The sequence below is a fragment of the Chiloscyllium punctatum genome, chromosome 41, assembly GCF_047496795.1.
Source record: "Chiloscyllium punctatum isolate Juve2018m chromosome 41, sChiPun1.3, whole genome shotgun sequence".
NCBI classification, from domain to species: Eukaryota; Metazoa; Chordata; class Chondrichthyes; order Orectolobiformes; family Hemiscylliidae; genus Chiloscyllium; species Chiloscyllium punctatum.
This window is the reverse complement of record NC_092779.1, coordinates 18075745-18099101: the sequence shown is the minus strand read 5'-3', so window position 1 is coordinate 18099101 and position 23357 is coordinate 18075745. Positions and strand designations below refer to the sequence as shown.

General features: G+C 40.6%; 1 protein-coding gene across 1 annotated transcript; it reads right to left on the bottom strand.

Annotated features, from left to right (window-relative positions):
* Positions 1 to 412: 412 nt before the first annotated feature.
* On the bottom strand, positions 413 to 22718 carry LOC140465116 (C-C chemokine receptor type 9-like). Its single transcript, XM_072560981.1, has 2 exons — positions 22403 to 22718; positions 413 to 2512 (listed from the first exon to the last, which is right to left on the bottom strand). Exon 2 carries the CDS (start codon positions 2492 to 2494, stop codon positions 1403 to 1405), a length of 1092 nt encoding a protein of 363 aa, XP_072417082.1. The 5' UTR covers positions 2495 to 2512; positions 22403 to 22718; the 3' UTR covers positions 413 to 1402.
* Positions 22719 to 23357: the final 639 nt, after the last annotated feature.

Sequence of the window (23357 nt, the reverse complement as noted above, 5' to 3'; positions counted from 1 at the left end):
GAGTGAGATTTGCAATATTTTTCTTGGTCGTTGAATAGCTTCCTCATACGCCATCTGTAATAATTGTTTATATAATGTTACTGCTACATGTTACAACAAAGATATTCTGAACTTTTTATTTGTTTAGTTTTCTAATTTATTCCTATGACCTATAAGGCTGGACTATTTATTTCTTTACTTTTCTAATTTTTTGTTTCCTAAGAATTTGAATTTGAGTATCTGTATCGAGGTACCTTTGTACCGAAGATGCACTGTAATGTGGTGACTGTAAACTTTTCACTGTACTCATTTGAGTACATGTGGCAACAAAGCTAATTCAATTCAGCTAACTCAGATTGTGATTGCGAAACAAATGACACAACAGTGAGTCCAGTTCACAGATTTATTGTCAACATACATACAAATACGCGAGTAATTACTTGGAATTCTTACAAAGTATTGAAGAAAACGTCATTAAAAACAAAATTCATTTAAAACCAGAATGAGATGGTCAAACGAGCAAAATGCCGATGGTATGCAAGCTTATTCTGATGAAATTTCCTCTTACCTTCTGTAAGAGAATTGCTTAAAGGTAGTTCAATTCCTTACTGTACCTGTCTATACACATCTGACCCATGTTCTGACTCCAGATTCAATATTACATATACAATGCATTTTTAAAAGTCACAGTATGTATAACCAAACAAAATGTTTAAAAATAGCTTCCTTTCTGCCAGTGGACAAAGATTGCTACAAGTCACTGGCATGTATGCGGAAAGTTTAAAGTATTAAAATAGTTCAAAATCTAACTTCCTATTCAAGCATTTAATGCTAAAAAAACTAAAACTCGCAATGAATAATTGGTAAATTTCAATGCACGAGTAATGGCCACATTAGTCTGATTTTTCTTATTTTAAATAATAGTCGACTTTTGACTTTTCCCCCGTCGCTAGCCAAGAGGAGTTTTTGTGAGCGTTCAGTTCCCCAGCCACGACTTTATCATGTGAAATCACTTTGTGTGTATTTTGCTGATAGTCATAATGGGGGACTCATCATAATGGGGGAATTGCAAGTGTCAACCAGTTTCTTTTCTGTTCACGGTTCTGCTGATTCAATCCTGAAGCAAGTTGTCACCACACCCCTGAATGGTTTCTTTCTGCAAATGAGTTTCCAGGGTTTGAGGTTTGATTGAGACTTTAACAAGAGCAATGATTTTCCCCGTCCCACTCTAGTTGTCTCTCTGAAAACTGCTTGCCCAGATCTAATTGGTGAACATTGAGTCACGTTAGAAAAAAAGAATTAAAGCAATACTCTTCAGCTGTTTTGGCTTTTCAGGTGCAGATGTTTTGATTCAATAAAAAAGTGAATTCTGTAAATATTTGTGCTCCTGACTTGCAGCTTCTTCATGTTCTGTGAATGGTGTTTACAAGGACAATGTCCCTGTTGTGTCTGTTTCTGAATGAACAGAGCTGCGTTTCCATATCGTCTGTTGTGGTCTGCTAGCTCCCCTGAAATGCCGTTGGCCCATACAGCCTATATCTTTCATAATTCTCAACAAATCTTGTCGGAATCTAACGCCGAGAAATGCATAGAGGAACGGGTTCAGGCAGGAGTGCAGGAAGGCTATGCTTTGTGTGATCTGGGTGGCAATGTCAACATTCTTAAGCATGCCGCAATCGGTGATTGTCATGTTGGCAGCGTCCATGGCTTTCACTATCATCATGCTGTTGTACGGTAATTGTGAAAGGACAAAAACGCTCACCACTGTCCCTATCAACTTTATAGCTCGGTGCTTTTGAAAGCTCTTGGCCTGGAGCAGTTTCCAAATGATCGTGGAGTAGCAGAACAGCATGACAGCAAAAGGCAGGAAGAACCCAACAGTTATCTGCACTGCCAGCCCTGCTACTTTCAGGATGCTCCCGGGATAGTTTGTTGAGCAGCTCTGTTGGCTCTCATTTTTCGAACTGTAATGAAAATCGGGGAGCGACAACAATATTGCAGTCACCCAGACTACTAGAGAGATTAGTTTGCTGTGAAGAAATATTTTCTGCTTTGAGACGCGGGCCTTTATAGCTTTTACAATGGCGATGTAGCGATCGATGCTGATGCAAGTCAGCAACAGCATGCAACTGAAGAAGTTTATTTTGTAGAAGCCCCTGACAGTTTTGCACAGGATGTTTCCAAATATCCATCCGAATTTTGCCTCTAGAGCCCAGAATGGTAGAGTGCAGAGGAAAAGGAGGTCAGCGATGGCCAGGTTCAGAAGATAGACATCTGTCATGTTTCTCAATCTCTTGTAGAAAGCATATATCACCACTACCAGAATATTCCCTACAAAACCTAACAGGAACACAATGGTGTAGAAAGGTGGCGTGAAATGCTGGGCAAACTGTCTAACATCTGATTTCCTGCACATTCCACTTGATTCACTGTCATAGTCATACGCATAGTTGTAGTCAGGAATTGATGCAGAGGGAAAGCCTTCATAGCTGCCATCTGCAGTTGTTGAAGCCATATCTGGTGTTCTTTTCTCCTGCAATTGAACAGACTATTGGTTAACTAGAGTAGCCATCGCAGTTAGACAATTAGGTTCAAGGACGGGTTTATTTAAAAGAAAACATAGCAAGGTTTATTCACATGGGAATAATCTCTTAAGATGACTTTATAACCAAAGCTTGGGTCACCAAGGTGTAGATTCAAATCTTTGAAATTTGCCTAAAATGAAGTTCTACCTTCAGCAAGAAAAGGGGCAACTTAGATCTTGAAAAGATTGAAATGATGCTGAAATTTAAGTCATTCAGTCACAAGCAAAATAGACAGCAAGAAGGCAGCTGGCCACCACATTCTCAAAGACAATTAGAGGTGACGGATAAATTCTGGCCTAACCAGCAACACCTACATCACATAAATGATTTTTTAAAAAAATCTCAGTAGCAACAAGTATCCTTTCATTATTACTCGTTCCCAAGATATTGGCTGACAACGCCATCATTTATTGCCCATCTGTAGATATCCAGAGGGCAGTTAAGAGTCAGTCACATAGCTGTGGCTTTGGAATCACATATAGGTCAGGCAAGGTAGGGAAGCAGTTTCCTTCCCTGAAAGACATCAGTGAACCAGATGGGTTTTTCCCTGACAATCGATTCATTGGATTCTTAATTCTACATTTTTATTGAATCCAAATTCCACCATCTGTTCCCAGAACCTGACCTGGGTCTCTGGATTAATCATCTAGCAATAATACCATTAGGTCACTGCCTCCCCTAACACTCATAGACGATCATACAGTGTGGAAACAGGCCATTTGGCCCAACAAGTCCACACCAACCCTCCAAAGAGTAACCCACCCAGTCCCATTCCCTTACATTTACCCCTGACTAATGCACCAAACCTACACATCCCTGAACACTGTGGGCAATTTAGCATGGCCAATTCACCTAACCTAATATTGTGGGAGGAAATTGGAGCACCCAGAGGAGACTACACAGAAACAGTCGCCCGAGGCTAGAATTGAACTCAACTCCCTGGCGCTGTGAGGCAGCAGTGCTAACCAATGAGCCACCAGGTCTCCCATATTGTGAGGTCCAATTGACAAAGAGTCCATTAATTAAACAGAGAGAGAGGGTCAAGAAAAATCACTTAGTCCAGATATCATGTCTCTTTGGGTCTTGAAGGATGGTGGAGGATGAGTTCCTGATGAGCTTCAATAAACAATCTTAAATTTCTGGGAATATAAGCAGGTGTTACGGCGTCTATAGAGATTCAAGACTCGAAAGAAAAAGTACAATGGACTCAAGTGGACAAACAGTGGAGCTGGAAAAAGCATAACAGGTCAAGCAGCATCAGAGGAGGAAGGGAGTTGATGTTTCAGTTCAGAACCTTTCACCAGTGACCTCATCAGGGAGGATGCAGCAGCACATTTGCTTAACAGTTTACAACATCTTATTTGTTCATGATATATTAATTAAATTGTGATACATGGTGAAGGGAATTTACTTACATACTGGGGTACACTTTTGAATGGCTCTTGTAATGCAATGGTAGTGTCCCTACCTCAGGTCTGTGTCCCACCTGATGCAGTGGTGCGTATTAACTTTTCTAAATAGTTGGGTTAGAAAATATCAAGAGGACTTACAAAGTGAAACTAGAATGTGTTATTTCTTGATAAAACCAAATGTTAATTTGATTTTGTCAATTTCCTTTGGAGTTTTAGCCTGAATTGGCCCCTTCCTTTAAGGGGCTTTCTGGCTTTATTTGGGTCATGCATTTTCTAATTAACTACAAAGGAAGACTATTAGAGAATGTTGGCCACAGCAGAGGCTGGAATACATAATCTCCCCAAAGTACTATTTTAAGTTTAGTCTTTAATTACAGTACTCCTGTCATCTTTAAATTTGATCCTATTTGCTTTATTTGAGCTTCTCAAAGTGGAGGTGGTTTTATGGTGCAGTGGTAGTGTCCCTATCTTCAGGATAGAAAGTTCATGTTCCAGTCCCATCTGCCAAAGGGTGTGTCATAATGTGTCCAAACAAGTTGATTCAAATAGCTATAAAATCCTCAATGGTCTTGACATGGAGGATTTGGAAAGGATCTTTAGGGGTAAGTGGGTTCTTATGGTGTTGTGATAATGTCCCTGCCTCTGGGTCAGAACACCTGGGTTCAGATCCAGTCTGCCCAAGGATGTGTACTAACGTGTCTGAGCAGGTTGAGTTTTTTTTTTAAGTCTATGAAGAGAGACTGATAAGTTGGGTCTACTGGTTAACATAGTGACTAGTATTCCTGTTTGTTACATGAAAGACCGGATTCACTTTCTGGACGGGATGATACTGCACTCTTTGAGGTTACCTATCGGAGGTGGGTATGTTTTCCCTGTTTTAGTTCATTTAGTTTAATTGGTTAATTTAAAATTATTCAAAAGAGTACAAAATGAGATTATCCAAAATCAAATTTATGTTTCGTTTGAGGATTTGGTTTTGTTGGAGCATCCCTTTAAGGGCCTGCTGCTTGTTCATTTAGTTGTCTCATTAGCTTTTTTTAACAAGTCTTGAAAAAGAGATAGTTAAAAATCATACAACACCAGGTTATAGTCCCAACAGGTTTATTTGGAAGTACAAGTTTTTGGAGCATTGCTACTTTGTCAGATGGCTAGTGGGGCAGGATCATAGGACACAGAATTTATAGTAAAAGATTAAAGTGTCATACAACTGATGCTATGTATTGAACAAACTGAGATTGCTGTTAAGTCTTAATCACTTCGAGTGGGTTGCAGGCTTTGATTCATTAATATGTAAATCCCTGAACCTCTTTCAAGTCACTGTCCTGAGATAACAAGGTTTTACAAGAAAAAGGTAACATCTCATCTCAGACATTGCATTAAAGGTGTGAGGTCAGAGTCTGTCTGTATTCCAACCTTGGATTAGACTGGTTCTATTTCCAAAGTAGGAATTTATAACATGTTACATGGAATGACTGCCTATAGATTGTGTGCTCTTTGAACAAAATAGAACGTATCTGCAAAGACAAATCTGCAAATGAAAATTCACCCCATAGACTTATATGTGTGTGCGTGGGCGCGAGGAAAAGTGAGAGACAGAGAGAGACAGACAGACAGACAGACAAAGAGAGAGAGTGTGTGTGTGTCAGAGAGAGAGAGACAGAGGGAGAGACTGTGTGAGTGTGTATGGGTGCGTGCTTGATAAAGTATGACGGAGTATATGCCTGTGAGAGGGTGTGCGTGTGGATGTGTGTGTGCCTGAGAGAGCGTGTGTATGAGAGAAGGTCTGCGTGAGTGTGTGTGTATAAGAATGTGTGTGTAGGTGTCTGTGTAAAGAGAGAGACTGCTGGGACACTGGGTTGGGAGGTGGCAGACATGTGGTAATGCTATGCTCTCTGCATAAACCCTCTATCCAAAGAAGCATGCATGTCTGGTTTCATCTAGTTTAGGATTCAATTAATACAATTCTCACTCATGTTTGGTTTTTTTTTATCTGCACAATGTGTATCTCAATCAATAAACTACTGACCAACCTCCATTTTTCCTTTCAAAGGCCGATTCTTGACGACACATTTGTCAACCTAATCTCCAACATTATCTTGTGCAATGGTTCAGATTTTCACCTCATGCTCCTGTCCTGTGTTTGTAGCAGAGGTACAATTCTGCCATATTGCTCACTATTAGCAAAAGTTATTTTTAAAAATGAATGCTGTAAACCATGGAGAGGGATAGGAAGCTAATAACTGAATTATTGGACAATAGCTTAATCACTACCCAATTTTAATCTAAAGTATTGGAAACAGTCATCAAGTCGGGCAGGATTTTTAGGGACAGACAGAGAGTTAACCTTCAGGTCAAGTAATTTTCAACAGAACTGGAGGCGAGGGTACATCTTAGGAGACATTGAGAGCATTGATCAGAGAATTGCTGAACCTATGTCTACAACAAGGAGGAATCCAAAATGAGAAGGGTTAGTTTTAAACTGGAATCCATATGGAACAAGTCAGAACAGATACAGTGGCTATGAAAAGATCTGGCTGTGGACTTAGTTTTAGCACACCCACGATCAAACATAGTACAATAAAATAAAAGACAAATTAAAAGATAAATTAAAATCTTGTAGATGAGAAGCAATGGATACTCGTCAGGGAGAAATGGCAGTAAAACTGGAAATCTGAAATAAAAACAAAACACTAGGAACAGTCACTCGGTTGGGCAACATCTGTGGGAAGAACACAGGGTTAATGTTTCCGATCATTGACATTTCAGAGTCCTCTCAAAAGGTCAACAACCAGAAACATTATCTTTGTTTCTGTCTCTTTCTCTTTGAATGTTTCTAACTTGCTGAAGATCTTCTGCATTTTCTGTTCCCTATTACACACCTGCAGCATCTAATCTACAGTATTTTAATTCCGGCTTTATGAAGCTGCTATGTTCTCTTTGCTGTGTCTGAGGTGGGGGACTCAGGCGTAGCAACTGCAGTTTGATGTTGGCTACCATTACATTTTGTACAGATAATAGAATAGATTAGAATTCCTACAGTGTGGAAACAGGCCTCTCGGCCCAGCAAGTCCACACTGAGCCTCCGAAGAATAACCCATCTAAACCCATTCCCCTATTACTCTACATTTACCCCTGATTAATGCACCTAACCCACACGTCCCTGAACACTGTGGACAATTTAGGCATGGTCAATTCACCTAGCCTGCACATCTTAGGGCTGTGGGAGGAAACCAGAGCACCTGGAGGAAACCCATGCAGACACAAGGAGAACATGCAAACTCCATACAGACAGTCACCCGAGGCTGGAATCAAACCCAGGTCCCTGGTGCTGTGAGGGAGCAGTGCTAACCACTGAGCCACCGTGCCGCCATAATATACATAGCTCTGTCTGTACTCCTTAAAAAAAAGCACAAAACGTTGTATTGTCAGCTCAATGTGGCTAACAGATTTAGAAGTACATTTAGGATAAAGTTCTTGGCAGTTTCCACTCTCAATGAGTATGCATTTTGGTGCAGAAATTAATACACCTGATGTGAACTTTATGTCCATTAATTTGAAGTTTAAACAATTTGGGAGGAAATGCAGCAACCAAAGAAGAAAGCCTGAAACATCAGAATGGGATAGTGATTAAATTGTTGCTTTTGCCGTTCAGCCACTAACCATCCCATTCTGTTGCATCTTTCCCGCAAATGAAAATGAGAAGTGAGAACTGCAGATGCTGGACATTAAGAGCCGAAAAGTGTGGTGCTGGAAAAGCACAGCAGGTCAGGCAGCATCCGAGGAGTAGGTGGATCGGCATTTGGCATTAAGCCCTTCATCAGGAATATGGGGAGAGGGAAGGGGCTGAGAGATAAATAGGAAGGTGGGGGTAGGGCTGGAGCGAAGGTAGCTGGGAAGGTGATAGGTTAATGCAGATGGGAGTAATTGTGATAGACCGGTGGTGAGGGTGGAGTGGATAGGTGGGAAGGAAGATGGACAGGTCAGGTGAAGAGGGTGGTGGATCTGGGATAGGGGGAAGGGAAATTTGGAAACTAGTGATGTCGATGTTGATGCTGTGTGGTTGAAGGGTCTCAAGGCAGAAGGTGATGCTTTCCCAGTACCTTAAATGAAAATGTCTTGTTTCTACTGGTTAAAAAAAAATAAGTTGAATCCATTGTAATCATTTACCATAAAATAGTCCAAATGTAATGATAGTTCCTAAAACCAAAAACTTGACGTTATTTTCAGGGGAAACCCAACTACGATCAAAATGATATTTTGACATCCAAACTTTTGCATTGTGCTAGAACACCCAAAGAGGTTCTGATGCACTGGCATTTCAAAATCACTGAAGCATGTGGTATGAGTCACCTCAAGAATTATCATGTCCAATTGCATGAATTCATTAGCAGATCAGTGGGTGCCAATATTCTGTGTATACTTTAAGTAGGTTTCCACAATAGCTGTGGCTACCAGTCAAGGGGACCTCTAAGGAAATTCATTCCATTTAACTGAAAAAGAGAGATATATTGTTGAACTTTTCATCTTGCCCTCATCAGGATGAATGCAAGAATGACAAATTTCAAGCTATCACAATAATTTATACAGCTGGAGAGATCTCCCTTAATATTCATGCAAAATAGTTTGGCTTTGCATTGATAATCTTGCAAAGATGTAAATCTTGTGTGAAGGTCTATTCTGACTGTATCAAAATAGAGATTATCTCCTCCAGGCAATCTCACTCCTGTTGAGTGAGTCTGCATTTACACTAAAGCTGCAGAGTCAATGGAAATTGTTTCACATCTACAGTACAGCTACACTCTAAGTACACTGTGTAAATATCCCAGGTCTATACAGGTAACTGATCAAATTAAATGGCCAGAGAACATTATCAATGACTAGAACAAAGGCAATGCCGAACCAAACTATTACACTAACAATTTCTGTGTACTGTTTTGAAATATCAAATTTTCATCATGGCATTGTGTGCATGCTTATCTTAAACAATAGATGCAGACCACTTTAGTCTACATCATCACTGCAGTTAAATGCTACAGCAATTTCTTTTTGTACATTGATGCTCAGTTAGGGTGGTTTTCAGTTAAACGTTGCATTTTTGTCATTCAAACCACTGTCATACAAAGATTTATAACCAGTCAGGTGCAGACTTTGTGAGAACAAACCACAGGTTACCCACATCCTTAATGCTCTCAGTCACTCAGATCACCACATTGCGCATTGCATAACGTAAACAAGACAACAGGCTGAGTCCAGCTATGGAAATGATTTTTTTTGTCTCATCTTTACTGTAATTGCATCTGTCTTCAGGATGGTACTCAGACAGAAGTTGTAAGTTTGTAAAAAATCCATCCACTTATTGCTCTTTCGGATTTTCAAATCTTAATTGAATCTGTCAGTGGGCCAATGAAAAACAGATGGGGCATTATAGGGACATTATAGGAAATTTCAAGCAATCACAACAATTTATACAGCTGGAGAGATCCCCCTTAAAATTCATGCAAAATAGTTTGGCTTTGCATTGATAATCTTGCAAAGATGTAAAGCTTGTGTGAAGGTTTATTCTGACTCCATCAAAGGAGGAGGGCATTCAATCCAACAAGCTCAATCTGCTGTTCAACTAGATCATGGCATCTTTTACCTGAACACCATTTTCTGCCCAATCCCCATATCCCTTGATTACTTTAATATCTAGAAACTGATCAATCTTTCTCTTGGATATACTCAATGTCTGAACCTCATCAGCTCTGAGGGCTAGAGATTTTCAAAGATTCACTAGCTTCTGGGTGAAGAACTTCCGGCTTGGTTCAGTCCAAATGGCCTGTCTGACTATGCCCCTAATTTTAAATACACTATCAGGTCTAAATGGTGCCAAAGAGATGCCAACGTTATAGCTTTATATTTCTCCAATGCCGAAATAAATTTGTCCATGGACCCATCGTTTGTTTCAGCTCTGTCCTGTTGGATTTTCCAGCCCTCCATTGGGTGAACCACCAGCAACTATTTCAGTTACACAGCTGAACAATCTATTTCCTTTGTTGACTGTGCCTCTCCAGTACTTGGATATGTTGATGATCGAGTGTAAGGCACCTAGATAAGGCATCTTCAACTTTAGCACCACTCATAGGTTACACTGTGGGAAACATTACCCATTTTGTGTGCACCACTTTATTCCTACAGACAACACTAGCCATTGTTACTTCCACATGCAAACTTTGCCCCATCTCATTTCATATTCGTCGAGCCATTTCTTCAGAAGCAAAATGCCCCTCCTTACGTTTTTTTTTGCCATCTACAAATTTGAAGAATTCTCACTGAGACTCCAAAATGTTATCGGTATATAGTGCCAAAATGGTATTGAGGTAAATGCTTGGGAGCTACCAGCTGAACAACTCTTCCAGTTTGATCTTGCCTCATGTTGAATTGTTATGAGCTGGTCCTTTACCTTGTTATGATGGTAATATTACCATCCTGCACAAGGTACCTTTTCAACATTGCTATACATTGCTATATATTGCCTGTTGTACAATGAGGTTTACTATTGTAGTACACCAGAGTCAGGGCAATTGTATATAAATGACCCAAAGTGAGGTACAAAGGGCTTAATTTATAAGTTTATTGACAGTGCAAAATTCAGTGAACAGTGAGAAGTAGGTATCCTGAGGATAAAGTCAGAAATAGAAATACAAGACCAAAGGCAGACGAAATTTAATAGAGAGAAATGTGATTGAAGATTTTAAAAATAAAATGAGCAGAATTGTCATGAATACAACTGTAAAAGGGTGGCAGGGACAGAAAGACCTGAGACTGGATTGTATGCAACCTGTCACAGCGGGAATCATGGTGGCCAGCCCCTTGGAAACGTAGGAGAGAGGCCCCATGTCAGTTTCCTAGCAATGGCAAAACTTGACCTCTGGCCCCAGTCCCACCTTCAGATAAGTCAGCGGGTGAGGCAAGAGCTGACCTGGGATACTCCACCATGGGCTGTGGGATGTCAATTAGGTTCATTACCTTCTAATTGGCATGCATTAGACCCATGAACTCCACAATTTAATGGCGGTTCAGAGAGTAACTAGAGGCCATACAGTTCTCTCACACCCTTAGAGGGCCATCCAGCAAACCTTATCAGGTTCTCCGGTGACTTCTCAAAACAAATGATCAATAGTCCTTTGTAATTGGACACTCAGTGCCCAGTTGGGAGACCCAACATTGGGCAGGTAGGTAGCCAATGACAGGCCATTGCCTCATGTCCTACCTTTTCTCCCTTTCCTGCAACTCCCCTCGTGCCTTCCTTCACCTTTAGTCCAGGCTCCTATGATGACCATGGGCACTGTGCCCCAGAAACCTTCACTCCTGTTGGCACTGGTGCCATGAGTAACTACCATCGTCTGATTAACCAACAGCTCTTGGAAGACAGCCTAGCACCTCAAACACGAGGGATGGCTTGATGAGACCACAAGGACATTGTTTTGCCATGCTTTGTGCACAGAAACAGTTGGAATTCCTCACTAATTCTCTGACCAGTGGGCTAGGCCGCTATCAGCCCAACAGAACCCTAGTACCTGGTGTCACCAACATAAACCTTTGGAGGTGACAGGACAAATTGTAAAGGCTGCTTAAAAAGAAAATGCTTAATGCCTCCTGAGCTTTATAAATAGAAGCATCTCATGCAAAACCTTTAATATCACCACTCATACCTCAGAAAAATTCAAAGTTAATATTGATTTATCATTGTTAAGTAAAGTTATAGAACTGGGCAGTCAGATGGAGTTTAAAACGAAAAGATTGCTATGATTTAATGGAATAGCAGATCAGGTGCAAGGGCTGAATGGCCTGCATTAGTTCCTCTATTTCAGTGAGGATTCATGGCAGAGAAGGCAAATTGTAAACCATTTGCCATGTAAATAAGATTCTTCAAACTTCTTTTATCTCAAATATTTTTTGTGCCTTTTAATGTATTCAGTCTTTCCAGTTTTAATATACTCAATCTACCAATGTTTCCCAGACTATAATTTCGTAAACTTGGATTCCTCAATAGGAATCTCCAGTTCGATGAAAAAGAAGCAGTCTTTCAAAACACTCTTCATAACATCAGCCCTACCTCAAGATAACTTCCAACTAAATCTGTTCCATGGCCATTTTATTTTGTTTTTTTTTTCAAGTATGTCATAAAAGCCCTATTTCTTTTGATTATCTTTCTTCCTAACAACTGAAAGTACTTTGTTACCAGATGGTTTCAAGAATGAAAAAGACTAATCAGTGATTTTTGCTTCATGAGCATTTTCTCATACCAAAGGGGTTTCAATATGAGTGTTAATCACTGATTTTTACCATTGGTGACACACATTGCCCCAAATATATCCCTATCCCAACCAGGAGAGTCAGCTACAATAAGATCAGGTAGTAATGTGCAAATTGCAAAACGCACCTCAAAAACCCGGGCTTAGGTTGACCTGAACTCTGAGAAAAGTTACTTGACTTAACAAACAACTTTGACTGACAACCTCAGCAGGTCTGGTAGCGTCTGTGGAGAGACAAAGCAGTGTTAACTGCTTTGTTCAGAACTGTTCTGAAGGAGGATCACTGGACATGAAATGTTAATTCTGCTTTCTGTCCACAGATGCTGCCAGACCTGTTGACTTTCTCCAGCAAGTTCTGTTTTCGTTTCAGATCTCCAGCATCTGCAGTTTGATTAGATTAGATTAGATTCTCTACAGTGTGGAACCAGGCCCTTCGGCCCAACAAGTCCACACCACCCCTCCAAAGAGAAACCCACCCAAACCCATTTCCCTACCCTATATTTACCCTTAACTAACACACTTAACACTGTGAGCAATTTAGCATGGCCAATTCACCTGACCTGCACATCTTTGGATTGTGGGAGGAAACCCACGCAGACACAGGGACAATGTGCAAACACCACACAGACAGGCGAGAATCGAACCCAGGACCCTGGTGCTGTGAGGCAGCAGTGCTAACCACTGAGCCACCATGCTGCCCCTTTGTTTTATTCAAAGTGTTTTTGATTGCTCTACTGAAAATACTTGACCGTCTCAGCATAACTCTCAATCTATTCTTTCAGCAGAAATGTATGAGCTAGAGATCACGGGTGAAGAAGAAAAATCCGCTGATGACAAATCTCAAATAGCTAATACAATGAAGAATCAGGCTGAATGGAAAAGATTGATTTTGATTTATTATTAATGTCACATATACCTAAGTACAGTGAAAAGGTTTGTTATGCAATGTAGTAGGGGCAGATCATACCATACAAAGATCATAAGGTCATAAAACAGAGTGAAGAATGCACAGTTCCAGCGGCAAAGAATGTTCATAAAAAGCAAGATCAACATTAGATTTGAAATTTGATCGGTTCATTCAGAAATCCAGTAAGAGCAGGGAAGAAGCTGTTGGTCAGTGCTTTTTAAGCTTTTGTATCTTCTGCCTGACAGAAGAGGTCAGTAGAGATTATAACCAGGGCGGGAAGGGTCTTTGATGATGTTGGCTGCTTTTCCAAGGCAACGAGCAGCATAGATAGAGATGGTTCAGAGGACAGGTCAGAAAGCAAATAAGTAAAGAAAGGGCATGAGTTGAGACAAGCATAAAAGAGAATACTAACATAGTGAGTGGAAAAAGAATGTGAAGAGGAGGAGCAGGGTCAATAAAGGGCCAAATGGTACCTTAAGCATGAGACCAGGAGAAATAGTGAGGTAGAAAATGAATACTTTGCATCTAGGTCCACCAAAAAAAAATGTTGTCAAAGCCACTGTAACAAATATAAGAAAACTACACGAGAAGGATCTAAATTTGATAATAGATGGTATTGGTAGGATGTCTGTACATAATGTTGATAACAGCAATAGGATGAGCTGCATCCAAGGGTGGAAATTGTTGAAACATTTATCATAATTTTCCAGTATTCCTTGGACTTGGGGATGTGGCAGCTCTTGTTTAAAAAGAAAAGTGTAAAGATAAGCCCATCAGAGGCAGGTCGGTCAATTTGGCTTCAGTGGTCGGGAAACTTCAAGGAACAATAACTCAGAACAACATGAACAGCCACATCGCCAAATGTGGGTTAATTAGAGAAAATCAGCACACATTGGTTAGGGGAGAAAACGATACCAGAGAGGGTTCATGTGGGTGTGCAATTGATATGGTTGTTGTGTCACCATAATCTTACCAGTCCATAGGGCCACTTCATTTGTAAGAAGTGACTGGTGGTGATTTAACCAAGGGCCACCTGACCTCATGTGAGGGCAGAGGTTGAGAAGGAAAATCCTTCACGGTAACCTCAAACCAGCGATGGGAATTGAACCCACACTGTTCTATAAACCAACAATCCAGCCAACTGAGCTAAGCTAATTCCCTGACATGGTACATTGACTTAAAAGATGTTTCACATAGTCTAGTGAACTTGTGAGCTAACTTATAAAAGGGACAGTAACAAGATGGGTACAAAATTGGCTGAAACAGTTAAGTATTGGTTAATGGATATCTCTTGAGCAGAAGGAATGTCTGTTGTGAAGTTCCCTGGGGATTAGTGTTGAGTCCCTTGCTCTTCTTGTTACATATATTAGTGACTTAAATCTCAATGTACGGGACACCTGTTCAAACATTGCAGATAATATGATACTTGGAAGCATTGTGAACTGTAAGGAGGACAGTTTAGAATTTCAAAAGCACTGAAACAAATTGGTGACAAGTGACAGACTGAATTCAGTGCAGAGAAATTTTGAAGTGATTTCTTTTGACAGGAAGACCATGAAAGGATTGTATAAAACAGAGGACATTCAACAGAAGCAGAGAAACTAGGAGGGGATTTGTGCATAAGCCATTGAATATGGCAGGACAGATCAAGAGAGCAGTCACTACAGTTACAATGTCCATACTACAGCTACAATGTCCTAGATTGTTTGGTTGATAGAAGCCCTACAGTGTGGGGAAGCAGGCCATTTGGCCCATGAGATCTACACTGACCTTCCAAAGCGCAGCCCACAAAGACCAACCTCTACCCCACCCTATCCCTGTAACCATGCATTCCCATGCCTATCCACCTCACCTAAACATTCCTAGATGCTAAAGGGCAATTTAGCATAGCCAATCCACTCACTCTACACATTTTTGCACTGTGGGAGGAAACTGGAGCACCCATAGGAAACCCACACAGATAGTCACCCAAGGGAATGGCACCTAAGGTCCCTGGCGCTGTGAGGCAGCAGTGCTAACCACTGAGCAACCATGCCATCCCTAGGGGTATAGAGTACAAGAGCCAAGAGATTATGTTAAACTTGTATTAGACACTAGTTTAGCCTCAGCTGGAGCAGTCCATTCATATCTGGGCATCCCACTTTAGGCAGGTAGTGAAAATATCAGAAAGGGTACAGAAAAGATTCACAAGAATGACTTCAGGGATGAGAAACTTCAGTTATGAAGGCATATTGAAGAATTGTGTCTGTTTTTCTTTGGAGAACAAAAGGCTGAGAGAAGATTTGATATGGGTGTTCAAAATTAGGAGGGACCTGGACAGAACAAATAATGAGAAAACATTTCCACTCCTGAAAGGATTGAGAATGTGAGAGCACAAAGTTACATTGATTTGCAAAACATAAACCAAAAATTATTTGAGCAAAAAAAGACATTTTGCACAGCGATTAGTTAAAGTCAAGAGTAAGAGTGTGGTAAAGGCATGTTCAATCAAGATATTCAAAAGGAAATTAGATAATTATATGAAAAGGAAGACTGTGTATTTTAGAATTAGAATTAGAACCCCTACAGTGTGTGGAAATAGGCCCTTTGGCCCAACAAGTCCATACTTGACCCTCCGAAGAGTAACCCACCCAGACCATGAAGGGTTATGGGGAAAAGGTACCATGTGGATTACTCAGTTAGAGAGCTGGAGAAAACTAAAGGGCCAAATGGCCTTACTCTGTGTTGCAACAATTCTGTCTTGTTGTTGGAAGAAGATATATTTTGTCAAAACATTTCATCTTGCACTCATCAGGACATTTCACAAGAGTGCCAATTCAAGAGGAAAACAAACATACGAAAAGCAAGCTGATTAGATGGCAAGCAAACAATGATTGGTAGAGACATTGACATGGAGATCACACCCAGTGATGGGGATTGACAAATAACTTCCAATCTTTCTTTAAATTTAAACCCAGCAAATTGACTGATTGATTTGGGTACTGTTCCAAAAATTGAACCAGCGAACAGCTATCACCTAAATTATCAAGTTGAAATAGGCGCAGTGAGCTTGCATCTTTTTGTCTGCAAAGAACAGAGTCCTATACATTCGTCCCTGCATGTGTAACACACTGCAGGACCACCTGACAGTCCTATTCTGGCTGTCAGCATAATTCTTTGCACAAAAGTGTCCAATTGCAGAATTACATTGAACATTGCATTGCAATTCTTTGCAGGTTGGTACAGTTACTTGTTGTGAAGAGCCTAAAGGATATGCTGTTTGACACAATTTGCCAGTATTTGGGACGTACAGCCTCCATATCTGATGTCCCATCAGCACTAGAATTCCTGTACTTTATCAATTTGCAAGATAATTATTGGCTTTCCCCTTGAATTGTTATTCTTGCAAAGTATTCTGATTAATGCAAGATTCAACATTTCAACAAAATGTATCCTTTCTTTTAAGAGCACAGAAACTGTGTACCACCAAATGACAATTCTTTATTACTTTATTCTATCACATTATTGAGTAATTAATTTCATTCATTGAATTACATGGAATGTGCAGCACAGAGACAATGAGGTTTACGTTAATGTTTATGCTGCAAACAAAACTCCCTCCTGCACCTAACTCCATCGGTACATCCTTCTGTTCACTTTGTCCTTCCATGTTGATCTAACTTCCTCTAAATGAATCCATGCCATTTGTCCCCCAATTGTCGTGAGTTCCTGATTAAGGGGGCAGAACTTTCTCTAAATTCTCAATGGTTTTGTTCAGAACTATCTTAAAATTATGGTCCTGATCATTGGTCTCTCCCATAAGCATCTTCTCAATATTTCCTCATTAAACTCTTTCACCGTCCTGTTGCCCTCTATTCAATCACCCCCTCAGCCCTGTTCTTTCCAGAAAAGAAGATACCTAAGCTCTTTATTTTCTCCCAATTGGTATAACCACTCAGTTCAGGTATAATCTTTAAACATGTTCTTCGCCTTACAAACAGTGAGGGAATCAGCTATTACGTGTGAGACAGATCTGACTGAATTGACACTTCATCGGAAGTTTTTCTGGCTTTTACATTTTTGTGTGAATTGTTGATTTTGATGAAGCCCCTTCCATTTGTTTTGGATTAGATCAAGTTGTGTAATAACACTTAGCCCCAATATTCTGCATCTTCAGAAGCCACAACCAACTTTCTTTCTCTATGTAGATTGGAAGCTGTTAAGCTCCTCAAGCCTCTTTGACAATGCAATTTGTTCAAGGTGTCTCACCTCTATCCACCTGCCATTATCTTTAATCCTCTTTCCAACAGCCATTATCTATATTGTGGGTTTTTCCAGGCTCCTATCCCAGTCCATGCTTGAATCAGGTGAAATAATGCAGAGGGGGGTGAAGCAGTCTCTACCTGGAATTAGGCTAGTTTTATTCCAACATACTTGATGGAAGATTGGAACCAACTCTTTCAAGTTAGAAATTGAAAAATGAACCAGGTATCGAAGGAGGTATTGACAATTGGCTAGCTCATTAATGTCAGAGAGGGCTAAGTACTTCCTGCTGGACTACAAGCAGCGAAGCAGTCAGGGGCTGGAGATGGTCCATGCTGGTCATACAACAGGAACCTTAACACTGCTCAATGTTAGTTAGCTACAGGTTTACCTGGGTACTCCCAAGGAGTAATTCCATGCAGATTTGAAACACCCTAAAACCAATTGTTGCAGACCTGTCAGACAATATGAAATGGGTAAGAAAATAAGTGGAGAACAAGTCACAAAGAGTCCATAAGGCAATATAGACAGGCTAGTTGGCTATAGTGTGGCAAACGGATTATTGAGTCAGAAATCATAAGGGTATCACTTTGGGGAAAGGGTAGAAAAGCAGAATAATATTTAAAAGGAGAGTGACTCCTCAGTGATACAGAGGTATTTAGATGTTCCCTGCATACATCACTAGAAGTCAGAATTTAGAATGTAATTCTGAAGGCAAATAAAATGTTAGCTTTTATTGCAACTGGTACAACGGTAGAGGGCATTCATGAAACCACATCCCAGAGTATTGTTTTTGGATTTGCTGTCCTCATTTAAGAAAGAATATATTTACAATTGAGGCAGTTCAGAAGTTCTCTAGGATGATTTCTGTGACTATAAGGTTGCCTTCTGACGGAAGATTGAGGAAGTTGATCCTATACTCATTGGTGTTTAAAAGAATGAAATCCGATCTTATTCGAACATCTAAGATCCTGAAGGGATTCATCAGAATGGATGTTGAGAGGATGTTTCCCCTCATTGGAGAATCTAGAACCAGAAAGTGCAATTTCGTAATGAGAGGTCTCCCATTTACGAAGGAGATGAGGAGGAATTTCTTCTTTCAGAGATGCATCAATGTTTGGAATTCCCCACCTCAGGCAGCAGTGGAGGCTGGCTTATTATAAGTGTTTAAGGTAGAGTCACACAGATGTTTGTTCTATGAGGGAATGGGGTGTGAGCAGGAACTCAGACTGAGGCCACAAACAAATCAGTCATGATCATATTATACTGAGGGGCTAAGTAGCCTTCTGCACCTACCACTTGTGTGTTTTGTTAATATCTGTCTCTGGGAACAGTGTGCCCTTTATATCAAAGCATCCTCTCCTCATTAGTCATTCTGTACTTTTACTTGAATACAGTTGTAGATTTTCATACTTATCAAACAGCCCGAGCCCAGTCTAAAGTGTGTCACTTCCTACAATATGGGGAAACAGTATTCTCTGCCTGACATTCAAAAGAAGTCCATGCACAATCTGGAAAAATAACAATTTTTCTGAAATGAAAATGTCTCCAGAAATTGTTGAGGAAACATTTGATGTGAAATAAAATAGAGAGTGACGATCTGTGTGAAGATCTATTCTTCCTAACATCAGTAAGAAAATCAATCTGATTTCATTTGGCAGAAAGTGTAAAAATATAACAACAAATATATTCAGGCATGGAGGCTGGGCTAGCTCTTCATTGACTGAGAAGTGCAAAGCAGCAATGTTAAAAGTGGGTCAGAAATGATAGCATGTACTGCAATGTTGTCTCAACATTAAACCTCTATGGTTAAGGCAGGGTATGAGGACCAGAACGAAGAGAAAGCAAGCTGCAAAACAGGAAATGGAGAGTCAGGGTTAAAACTAGTTACTCTGCCTGGTTAATAGAAGTTAAAATGAGTTACTCAGCCTGGGTAATAGAGGTTAAAATGAGTTACTCAGTCCAGTTAATAGAGGTTACAAGTTACTCAGCCTGGGCAATAGAGGTTAAAATGAGTTACTCAGTCTGGTTAATAGAGATTACAAGTTACTCAGCCTGGGCAATAGAGGTTAAAATGAGTTACTCAGTACGGTTAATAGAGGTTAAAATGAGTTACTCAGCCTGGGTAATAGAGGTTAAAATGAGTTACTCAGTACGGTTAATAGAGGTTACAACGAGATACTCAGCCTGGGTAATAGAGGTTAAAATGAGTTACTCAGTACGGTTAATAGAGGTTAAAATGAGTTACTCAGCCTGGGTAATAGAGGTTAAAATGAGTTACTCAGTCCGGTTAATAGAGGTTACAACGAGTTACTCAGCCTGGGTAATAGAGGTTAAAATGAGTTACTCAGTCCGGTTAATAGAGGTTACAACGAGTTACTCAGCCTGGGTAATAGAGGTTAAAATGAGTTACTCAGTCCGGTTAATAGGGGTGTTCCTTAGGATTTTGGTACTGAAGCATCATTTGCATGAATAATTTGGATTTGATAATCAGAAGGAAAATTTCAAGTTTGAAGTTGACTCTAAGTTGAGGACACAGTTAACAGTTGAGGGCGAGGAGATACACGATAAGAAGACATTAATAAATTTGTGGAAGTATGTAAGTGAGGAATGAATTTGCAATAAAGATAAGTCAGTGCAAAGATTCACACACATCTAGGTGAATGAAAGGGTAAAGGACCAAAAGCGAGGTACAAATTAAAAGCAGAAGGACAGGTTAACACAGCCAAAATACAAGCAAAGCACTGGAGTTCATTTCCAGAGGTGTACAATTTAAAAACAGAAAAGTTATGTTGCTCTAGTTTCCTCCCACAATCCAACGATGTGCAGGTTAGGTGAATTGGCCATGCTTAAGTGTTCGGGGGGGATGTGTAAGTTAGGTGCATTAGTTAGGGGTAAATGTAGAGTAATAGGGTAAGAAACTGGGTCTTCGGTGGGTTGGTGTGGACTTGTTGGGCCAAGTGGCCTGTTTCTACACTGTAGGGATTCCATGCGGCAGCACTATGGCTCAGCGGTTAGCGCTGCTGTCTCACAGTGCCAGGGACCCGACTTTGATTCCAGCCTCTGGTAACTGTCTGTGTGGAGTTTGCACATTCTCCCTGTGTCTGCGTGGGTTTCCTCCGAGTGCTCCAGTTTCCTCCCACAGTCCAAAAATGTGCAGGTTAGGTGAATTGGCCACGGTAAAATTGCCCGTAGTGTTCAGGGATGTTTAGGTTAGGTGCATTAGTCAGGGGAAAATGCAGAGTAGTAGGGGAATGGCTGTGGGTTGGTTACTCTTCGGAGGGTCAGTGTGGACTTGTACGGCCAAATGGCCTGTTTCCACACTGCATGGATTCGATGATCCTATATTAAACTTCTGTAGAATTTTGGTTAGATCATAATCTAACTGGGTGCCAGACACAGTGCAAAAATCATTTATGAGGACAATAGCAGAGCCAAGAGATTGTATCTACTAATAATGCCTGATATGTACAGTAGCAGAAAGCTCATGTGAATCATTAAAGCAGATACAAAAAAATTGTCTGAGATTTTAATTCTTAGTGAAATGTCTTCCTGAAATGTACAAAATCCTGAGAGAGCTTGACCTGAGAGGGTGGATTCTAAACAGATGTTTCCCCTTCCAGGAGAGACTGAAATTAGGGGACATGTTTTAAAAATAAGGGCTCTCCCATTTAACATGGAGTCAGGGAGATTCTCTTTCTCTCAGAGAGTCTTGAAGCTATGGAACTGTTCCCCCACCCCATTCAGAGAATGGCAGATGCAGGATCATTGAGTATTCTTCAGGGCTAGTTAGATAGGGGGTCGATTGACAAGGCAGCTAAAATGTTTGCAGGGGGCTAGGAGAGGCAGCTCAAGGGCTGAATGGTCTGGTCCTGCTCCTAATACCTATCTATATACATATATCTCTATCCCTCCACACAACATCCAATCCTTCCTTACTACCATTCAGCATTTAGTGGAAGAGACCTGTAGCCTCTCACAGACCCACGCATCTCTCACTGGAGATTTTCATGCAGCAGGAAAATGCTGAATATTCATTCTGCTTCTAATGCAGTGGTCGCAGCTTCAATGAGCTCCCAAAGCTGGTTTCCAGTCAGGGTTTTTTTTAATTAAAGGTGTTAGAATCATTATTTCGTTTTACAAAATCTCCTCAAGTGGATTGAGGGTTGACCCTGATCCACAGAAGCACCTGGTAACCACTGTGAAGGCAATAGCAGCAAACTCCTTGGAAAAGATGACCCACTCTTTATAAAAGAACATGCCTGCCCCATTAAAATTACACAGTAAGCAGGCCACTTTTTATGTGGAAAATCGCAGAAAATCAATTCTCTTACAGGTTTATAAACATTCCAGCACCTTGTCGCATCCCACACTCTGTGCCGAGTCTCCACACCAGTCCTGAAAGAAGGGTTTCACCTGAACTTTATCTACAGCTCCCCTTACACCCAGCCCCAATCCTGAAGAAGGTACACCCAAAACATTGACTTCTCCACCTCCTGATGCTGTCTGTCTTGCTGCGTTCTTCTTGCTTATTTACCTTAGAGTTTAGCATCTGCAGTTTTTTTTATCTCTAACTGAGTCTCCACACCTTATATTATCCCACTTTTGCCAACAAAAGAAATATTAATGGATTTTATCTTAAAAACAGCTTGTGATCAAGAATTGCACAGTCAGAATATCCCCCACATGGAGTCATAGAGTCACACAGCACGGAAACAAACCCTTTGGTCCAACCAGTCTATGTCAAACATAATCCCATTGTCCATATCTCTCCAAACCTTCCCTATTCATGAATTTATCAAAGTGTCTCAAGAAATGTTTCAATTTTTTTGCTTAACTTTGTTTTTGATGAGAGAATTGAGGCTTGTTAAATTACAAATACATTGCACACAGGACAAAATGCAATCTCGATGACATCAACGCTACAGGTTTCAGTCAACATGCCTGACCAAGAAAAGTGCTTTGACAAGTGATTGTTACCTTCAGGCTGTGCTGCTGCTGATGAACTGGACCTTCTGCGGCACACTTTGCCGATCGCTGCCACTTTCAGCGGAATGGCTCCTTCAGATCTAGCTTCAGCTCTTTCGTTTAAATTCCCCGCTTCGGCTTGTGGGATATATAAAATGCTAATCAGCTACAATAACTCTGAAATTTCTACCATTTGAATTTATGTGCTTAGAATTGACCACAGCGTGTGACAGCAACACTGAACCACAATAACACTGTATCCTCCTTTGCTTTTGCTTCAAGCAGTTTCACAACGGTACAGCTGCACTCAATGTGAGACCTCATAATCTAACTAGCAAAAGGTGACAGGTTCCAAAGTCCCATACTTTGGAATGACTTTCATTTAGAATTATGAATTTTTTTTTGTTGTTTTCAGCAGTCTGCAGATGTTACCAACTCCCTCTGCTGAAAATATTGAAGACACTTGTTCCTTAATACATTCGGATATATTAATGCCAGTATTAGGAGGTCTTGTGGCTCAGTGGGTCGTATACCTGCCTCTAAGCCAGAAGCTCCAGATTCGCGTTCCAGTCCAGAACCTGATGGCCAAGAAATATCTGTTTGTAACATGACAAGTATCAATCTACAAATCCTTCCAGCCTATGCCAACGGCAAGTGGTAAGAGCGAGAGAGATTCCTAGTCAACCATACAATGGAAAAGAAAACTGCAGCCTCCATCATCACTGCCCACAGCTCCAGGTAGCAAGATACACACCAAATTACTTGTTGCAGGAACCCAGACTTGCTGAGTGATCTATAACACACAACCATTTGGCACCAAACACGAATCTCCTCAATCTGTTAACAATGCAAGTACTCGTCTATGAAACCCCAGTGGAGATATTTACATAATTTACTTTTTTAAGCTCACAGAAGTTTCCTGCCCTTATGTTGTTCTTACAGTCACTGTAATTCAAACAAAATCACT